Source organism: Trachymyrmex septentrionalis, unplaced genomic scaffold (genome assembly GCF_001594115.1).
Source record: "Trachymyrmex septentrionalis isolate Tsep2-gDNA-1 unplaced genomic scaffold, Tsep1.0 scaffold20, whole genome shotgun sequence".
NCBI lineage: Eukaryota > Metazoa > Arthropoda > Insecta > Hymenoptera > Formicidae > Trachymyrmex > Trachymyrmex septentrionalis.
This window is the reverse complement of record NW_017305180.1, coordinates 4,653,131-4,661,647: the sequence shown is the minus strand read 5'-3', so window position 1 is coordinate 4,661,647 and position 8,517 is coordinate 4,653,131. Positions and strand designations below refer to the sequence as shown.

At 34.7% G+C, this 8,517-nt stretch overlaps 1 protein-coding gene across 1 annotated transcript in view; it reads left to right on the top strand.

The window, feature by feature from the left end:
* The window catches only part of LOC108747645 (protein PTHB1), a 15,614-nt gene extending 11,256 nt beyond the window's left edge, over positions 1 to 4,358 (top strand). Inside the window, exons 9-12 of the mRNA XM_018485241.1 lie at positions 871 to 1,154; positions 1,789 to 1,959; positions 3,749 to 3,886; positions 4,122 to 4,358. Of these exons, the coding sequence (XP_018340743.1) occupies positions 871 to 1,154; positions 1,789 to 1,959; positions 3,749 to 3,886; positions 4,122 to 4,358 (830 nt within the window). The remainder of the gene's footprint in view (positions 1 to 870; positions 1,155 to 1,788; positions 1,960 to 3,748; positions 3,887 to 4,121) is intronic.
* Positions 4,359 to 8,517: the final 4,159 nt, after the last annotated feature.

Here is an 8,517-nt window from a genome sequence, read left to right as displayed (position 1 = left end):
CCCCCCCCCCCGTTATTCTCCCCTCCTCCCTCCCCCCGTCGGAAATTACGGGCTAGGAAATTGTGGATAGAGAATTAGGATGTCTCGTTTGCGAACGGCGATATTAAGGAATCCAGTCTCTCTCGTTCGTGGTTTAAACATGCGGCATCTCGGCCCACCTAATACGATAATCAGACATCGCGGGCCTCAGGGACCTTACCCGGACCTCTTCAATCACGGCACATTTTCTTCCTTTTATCGGCCCCTCGACTTTAAGCCTCGCACACCTGGTAGATTTGTAATTTAAAGTCGGTAAAATTCTCGTTAAGTGAATTCCTTCCCTCCCATGAAGCTAAGAATAAAATAAATATCAATGTCTTGTTTCAAATCTCACATGAAATACAAATGATATCCCAGAATTTTCAACTGTAATTTCTATCATAAAAAATGTTTTAATATATTTAAGCTATTTTTTTTTTAATAATTTCAAGAAGTTTAAACATTTATTGCATATTATTAAAATTGAACATTAATTGTTTCGCTCGTCTAACGCTAAATAAAGATAATAATGAAAAAATACACTTAGAGAAAAATACATTAAGTTTTAATAAATAATTCTTTAAATAGTACTAATATTTATTTACAGAAAATAAATATTTGCTAAATAAAAAATAGTAACAGTTAAATCAAATTCATGGTTTTTATACCAAATATGTTTACATTTAATAAATATTCATCTGGCATATTATCCAAATAAATATTTATTAAAATTTAGTTCTTTCTCTCTGTGTAAAAATCGCCTGAATAGTTGAATTTTCTTATTTAATTATTTTCTCCAGAAATTATGTGAGAAATTTGCGACAAAATTTTAATCGCGATAATTTTTCGCAGAGTTTACAGGAGATGTACAGAGGCAAAATTGGAACGTACTTGGCTTGCAGAACTTGCAAACTGGCAGTGTGGTGACAATCGTTTCCGGCGCTACCAGCAATCGATATCGAGTGCAATCAAATGACGGACTTTCGATGGCCTTGGTGGTACAGCAGCTGGTGAATAGGCTCAAAGACAAGGCCACCGGAAACTTTACGACCGCCATCGCGCAAAATCACATACAGCTAGTACAGTCTCAGATGGAGGCGCACTATCGTAGTCGTCAGAAGGTGGAGAAAATCGCGGTAATTTATTTAAATAAGGCTTTTACGCAAACTATATCTTTTTAATTTTGGTATACAATGATCAAACAGTTTAAAGAAATACATTCATGTATGTAAAGACGTATTACGCTAAATGTAATTATAAACGTAATATAAGTTGCTTCTAATTGTAATTATTTATTGTACATCTTTGATTTTAGATAAGATATGTAATATTATTTTATTTTTAATTCAATATCCAATTGCTAAATATTTATCCTTCTCTCATGTGTTTTTATTGAAGTTTTAATTTTTATTTTGACTCCCATCTTGTAAAAAAAATTGGAGCTTTGATAAGCGTCTCTCTCTCTCTCTCTCTCTCTCTCTCTCTCTCTCTCTCTCTAAAGGTCTATACAATATTTTGTATGTATGAGAATTCTTAGAATTTTTCTTTTTCTTTTCTCTACTTAGCTGTCTCTTTTTCTCTCCTCCCTCTTTTTTTCTCTTAAAAGCTTCTACTTTTGTCGCTCCCATCAGATTTGAGATCAGTTTTTCGCAGTCAATTGACGATGCTGACGGCATTGGCGGCGTCCAATTCATTAAACATCGTCGTTACTGTCGATTAATTACACCTGTTTCTCTCTTCCTCAGCATACTTTTTTGTTCGCAAATACAGAGTGAGATCGGGCTACTGTCGACCCAGTTGAGAAACATCGAGAGGAAGATGCTGCGTGCCGTGAGGGAGCGAAATACCCGGTCTCTGGCCACGACCGGACTGCCGTTCCTCTTGGAGTCGACCTATCGCGCGATCTTCGCGCTTCTGGACGATCTCGCGATCGCACGAGCGGTAATTGACCAATGTTCAATCCTCCTACAACCGATCCTTTTCTCTTTACTCGTTCGGAGATCTATCTTAGCCTTTAATCAGATGTACGTTGAATTAAAGTACGTATTCAATGTAAATCTGATGTTGTAAGATTTATCATAAAATTCTTGAAACAGTTTGACTACTTTTAATTTTTAATAAGCACGCTTTTAATCATTTCTACCTACCGCTGCAGTTAGTATCATCTGTAATCTATTTGTTACATTAAAAAGACTAAATCTTGCACTATCCTAGTATTTTTCAATAATAAAACGGTAAGAATTCGTGTTGTTAAAAGTGGCAACGAAAAACTTGATCTCTAATTGGTTTAAATTGTTTTTCCGGAAGTTAATATATAAAAACTTTTATTTCTGTTATATATACTTGTAATTAATGAAAAGAATGTCTAGTTACGGTTTTCTATGCATTCCCGTTAGAAAATTCCAATAAATACATTCTCAACCAATACTACGACTGAAATATAGTCTTGGAACCTGCTCGATAATGCTCGCAAGTCGCGCACGTTGTAATTGTCCGCTGCAGTTGCCTTCGCTTATTCACCCAACGCTGACAGCGATGGCGAGCGGCGACCATAATCTCGGCAATATAAAACACGCGAGCCACTTGACGGCCGATCGCGGTCGATACGGTATCCAGATCGCCACGTCTTATCGCGCGCCGATCTGGAAGCGGAGATGGCAATCGCACCGATGCAATGGCGGTCTCGCGAAACTATATCAACGTACTCGTGATCGTTACTCGATCCCTCTCGTCGCGCTCGAGTGGCTTATTATTTGCGAGATTTATGGCATTCCAGGAAAGGGAATTCGATGTGAGCGTCGATCCGCACGATATGCGGGAGAGTCATGTTTGGATAGATAATAAAGGGAAAGAGACAACGAACACGGGAAGGATCGTTTCGGTGTCATAAAATTAAATCGAAAAAAAAAAAAAAAACAATTTACTAAACTTTAACACGTAATTCTTTGAACAGCATTAATTGTGAGTAGACATTTTTACTTACAGTAAATAAATGTTTACTCAATAAAAATGGCAGTCAAATTAAATTAATGACCTTTGTATCAAATAATTAGTAAATACTCACTAATCAAACAAATATTTGTTAAAATTTAATTATTTTTTCAGTGCAGGCGAACATAAAATTATCGATATGAATTTACTTTGTAACTTCATAATCTTCAAAATCATTGAGCTCCTTTCCATCTTCTTTGTACATTTGGATTCTGTAAGGAGCCGTTCAAGTTAATCCGTGACGTGCTGCGAAGAATGATCGAGAAATTAAATTAGATTATTAATTAATTAATAATTAAATTAAATTAATTAATAACTCGTTGATCCCGGAGAAAGTAACAAATACGAGAGTATCTCTCCATCCACCGCTGCGGGAATATGTTGACGTGAATGAAGTAAATTAACGAGCGAGTATTTAGATATATACTTTTCTACTACAATCGACCTCCTCTCGGAGAATATTCTAATCCACAATGTGGACCACTAACAATCTCTATTCTAATATCAATTAAAATCGTTACGTGATAGTTTCGACTTCTTCTTCGAATATAGAAAATATGAACGGTTAATAAAGATAGAGGAAAAACAAAAAAACATTAAAGAGGAGCGCCTGACCTCGTGAAAAGATTACCGGTTTCAATTCCTGACCTAAATCTCGGTTCGCATTATCCGGACAGATTGGCGACGTGCAGTCCGTCAATGCGGCGTGATGTAACGTGCAGTAATTGGGCTGTTGCAGGAACGGGAACGCGCCGGCCACGGTCTGCGGTGCGTCGTGAGGTTACTGCTCCTGCTGTTGAGGCTCAATGTAAACGACGATAAGTACGCGATGCTCGAAGCCGCGATCGGATTCGATCCGCAGCTGTGCGACGAACTCGTAAGTATTACGGCGACCCGCAATTCAATCTCTTCGCTCTAACGATAAGTGGCTAAAATATGTCCGACTATCAAAAAAAATATAATTTCGATTAATCATTTGGAAGAAATATCGATTGACCAGATTAGTGCTTCTGTCATTCATGAGGAAATATTGTTTACAATGTAATCGCAATGCCGGTGCTGTTTTCTTCTATTTCTTTTTTCGATAAATATTCGTTCGATCGGTTTCTCAGGACTGGGAAGAAATCGCTGATGTCAGCCTGAGCGCTTTTCTACGATCCACTTCGAGAAAATCGACGAGTCATCTGGATACGAAGTCCGCGACGTTAACTAAAATGACGTCCATCAAAGAGTTCACCAAGTTGAAGAGACGTTTGGTACACGCGATTGAACGTCTTGATAGCTGCCGAGAAGCTGACATAGTCGAGAACGAACAGTTGGAAGCTGCAGGCGATCATGCTTCTTCTTAAAAGTCGTTGCGTTTTCCGATATAGAAATTTCTTTTACATTAAAATGTACAACTTTCATTTTTCTGTAATTATTTTTACATTTTCTAATTTATCTTTCTTCATGGAAACCGAAAATTATCATAATAATAACGTTGCGTTCGAAGAAAAATTGATTACGTTGAAAGAATAAAATACTTCTTTACATCGTTACGAAATCACTATCATTTATGCTTCAATCATTTAAAAACTAATTCGTAGTTGTTGATCTAACTTTAAATTAGATTTTAAATGATTGAAGTATAACTGACAGCGATTTCGTAATAATGTGAATAAAGATTTTATTAACTTCGATGTACGTACCAATTTCGCCTTGATTGTAGTGTCATTATTATGGTAATTTTCAGCTTAAATGAAAAAAGATACATAAGAAAATGTAGAAATAAAATGATCTCCGAACAAGATCGCAAAAAAAAAAAATAACATCTACCTTTCCAAACGTATTTTCTCAAATACTTATTACAACAAACGGTGAAAGTAGAGAGAGAGAAAAGTCATTAGAATGTGAAATTAAATAACTTATCATCAAAATATGCTTCTTCAATTTCATACGTACATTTCTTAAAATAACAAAAAAAAAAGAGAAGACAAAATTTTTCAAACACAGAAAGCAAAATTTGGATTCTGTCGGGGGGTTAGGTTCTCAAGATTCGCCGACGATGATTGATCGCTTGAGCGATTTTTAATTGAGATTTGCAGGCGTATTACTGCAGTGCGTATTGGGCGTATCTTGGCGCCGTTGCGTGTGCATATACCGATAAGCTACGCAGGTGCAATACACGCATATTACTTATGCACGGACACGCCAAGTCGGACAGGCGCGCGGTTTACGTAAGTGCGTTTATACACGCGCCGGCGCTGCGGCGATAATTTTATTCCACCGCCTGCGGCATATTATTGAAATAGGCGAAGTCGAACAGCGTAACGTATAGTTTGAGTGATTCACTAGCTGGCGCCACGATTCCGCTTTTTCGAGGCTAATTAATGGGAAGAATGTATGAGACGGGAGGGTATGTGTTTAACTCGCCGGGACCAATAACAGCCACGCGCTTTGTTCGCGATAATTTTCTTACGAGAGCGTTCTCTGTGTAATGTTATGCAAAGTGCTTGCCCCGTGTAGAATGGAAAGGATCGTAAGAATTTTTCAGATCCCAGGCTGTGTTCAGACACGCTGTTCGATATCCGTCTTGACAATAAGAGACATGCAACTTATCGAATGATTATAGCATTGTTACGAATAGAATGACTGTGCTCCTGTTGACTCTTTCATTATAAACGATTATAATAAAAAAAACTATCTCAAAATGTATAAAATCAATAAATTCTCTTTGAAATTACATCTCTGTGATTGCAGCAGATTGTATTGTATTTAATAGAATGTTGGATTAAACTTTATGTTTTCATCTGTCTATTAAAATGTACACAGAAAAAGAATTATTTGTTTCAACTAAATATATTTTTCTGAATTATAATTTTAAAATTGAAAAAAATGATTATTTCTAACAATGTTTCTTTTTTTTGTATTAATGAAATATTATCTTTAAATGCAGTGTCAATGAAGAAAATGTTTTATTGGTGCAAAAACGCAATTTCAATTTTTTATTTGTTTTAGCGAAAAATCTTCATGTTATTTCTTCTTCAAATTTTTGTTTATTGATATGATTGATTTTATTAGAACGTAAACAAAAAATAAAATTTTATTAGCCTAATCTTATTTCAGCATTAAGAAAGTAACGAGAGAATAACAAATTGACTTTTTTAATGTTGACGTAACGGTAACGGTAACGAGTTACTTTTGAGTATCAGTAACGATAACTAGCTACTATTTTGACATAGTAACGAGTAACGGTAGTTACTTTAAGAAGTATTATAATTTTCCATTCTTTACTTTTATTTCATTTTTATATGCTTTTATGAAGTACAAGTTTCATATAAAAGCATATTTTTTTGCATTTTAAGAAATATGCAATAATAAAAAAAATTTTGTCTTGAATGCCTTAAATATTTATTACAGATTATTTTGGTACATCGTTTCTTTAAAACAAAGTAATTTTTAATTAGAAATAGTAAATTTTTTTTTTGTAAAATAGGTTCTGTGTTATTAAATTTTGCACGTTCACAAATCTCTCTTTTGATTTAAAAACTATTAATATCAATTATATTTATATACCGTAAAATTTTTTCTTTTTTGATTTAAAGACTATTAATATTAATTATTTTTATTTTTATAAATTTACATAAAAATTAATGAAGTTTTAACAATTTTCGCGTTTATAGTACTTCCGACATTCGCGTCAGGCACACGTATACGTTACATTGCGCCGATTCACACGACAGGAAAGAGACTTCTCTCGTGAGCATGCAGATGCGTGCTACACGCTCCGTGGCTTCCCACGAGCATGAAGAAACAAATAATCGAGGCCCGCGTAACCTTTGCCGAAGTGCTCGGTAAATATTTGGACGGTAGCACTTTTCCGTTGCGGCCACTGATGTAACAAATTGAAATATTTGTGGCCACAGCTTTGCGGTTCGGATAAACGTCTCTTGCGGTAACATTGGCGGATAACCGCGAATATCAATGTGTAAACAATGCAATAATGTAAGCTTTTACGGGCGTAATGTTTAATTATATTGGCATACAGCCAATATAAATCGGGGGCAAGGTTTTCCAGAACTATTGACTTTGTTTTACTTCAGCTTCAATAACGAATTTTTCGATGGAATTGAAATTCGCATCTCAGAAGAAGTTGAGGGAAGCACTTTGTTATTTGCTTTATTATAACTTTTCAACGTTCAACACGAAATCTCATTAATAACCACAGCTTGAATAGATTATAAAATATCAAATTTTAGATTTTAATAGTAATTTTTAATTGCTTAGTTTTTCAGAAGTTTAGAGAGCCTAATAATAATTGACAGCACCGTAATAATTTACTAAAGTACACACATTTAATTTATAATTATTGAATCTATCATATAAATCGAGGATATGCTATTATTTTTTAGATATTCTTCTTGACTATAAAGTTTTTAAGAGGAATACAATTGTAGCGATTTTTCATATAAGCATTTCGTAATTTTCTCGGAAAATCTAACGATAACACTCGCACGTCGAATTTAACTTATACTACTAGATATTAATTCGCAACAACGCAAAATGATATGTAGATGAAAAATGTCACTTTTTTTACTTTTATGTCTTAAGCGAAACGATCCATCAATCGATCGCCCGAGGCACATAACAGAAAAAAAAAATGCGGCAAATCGATAAACATGCGGAATAAATCGACGACATCTCTGAAGGTGTGGAAAGAAAATTACGGGTTGTATACTATTATATCATTTTATCACTACTTTGCCGGAGGAAATTCAGAAAAAAACCCTGACGGCTGTCTCATATCTCACCATCGGCATCGTCGTCATCGCCACTTCGGAAAAAGGGAGGAGAGTTCACCGGGAAGGTCAGGGTCCGATTTATATCGTATTGCCACATTTCCAGTTTATTAAGTGACGATACAAACAGCGAATCTTGCTCTGTTCCTTATTGTTATCCGTCTAACGGAAAACGTTGTGGATTTAACATTCTCACAATACAATTTTATACGGATGCAAAGATATGAAATCAGTAGATTAGATCAACGTTTGGACAGAAACACTTTAGAGAATTTTGTAGATCAGTTTGATTTCTGAACATAAGTATTTCTGTAAATTTGTATCTATGTGATCTTTCCCCCTTTTTGATTAATTTGAAATCAATTTTCCTGCGGGAAAAAGTAAAATACTCTCTTTTTCCACTGTCTAAATTAATAATAGATTATAAATAACTCTGAGTTAAATCTGAAACAAAATTTCTAGATATTAAAATTCCCATAAAATTAATCAAAGCATAAAATTTTGCTAGCTAAAGCTGACAATTTATGAAAATTATTTTATTACAATTTATTTTGAATTACTAGAAACATATTCGCCGTAAAGAAAATATTAGATAATATCCAAGCAAATTATTTAAAGAATTCGGCGGGGAAATTAAAATTCTCAGGATTGGGTTTTTAGAAAAGATTTATGTGCAAATTGTTGTTGAAAACAGAATTCGATACATATCGCCCTTTCTATTCTGCCGCAA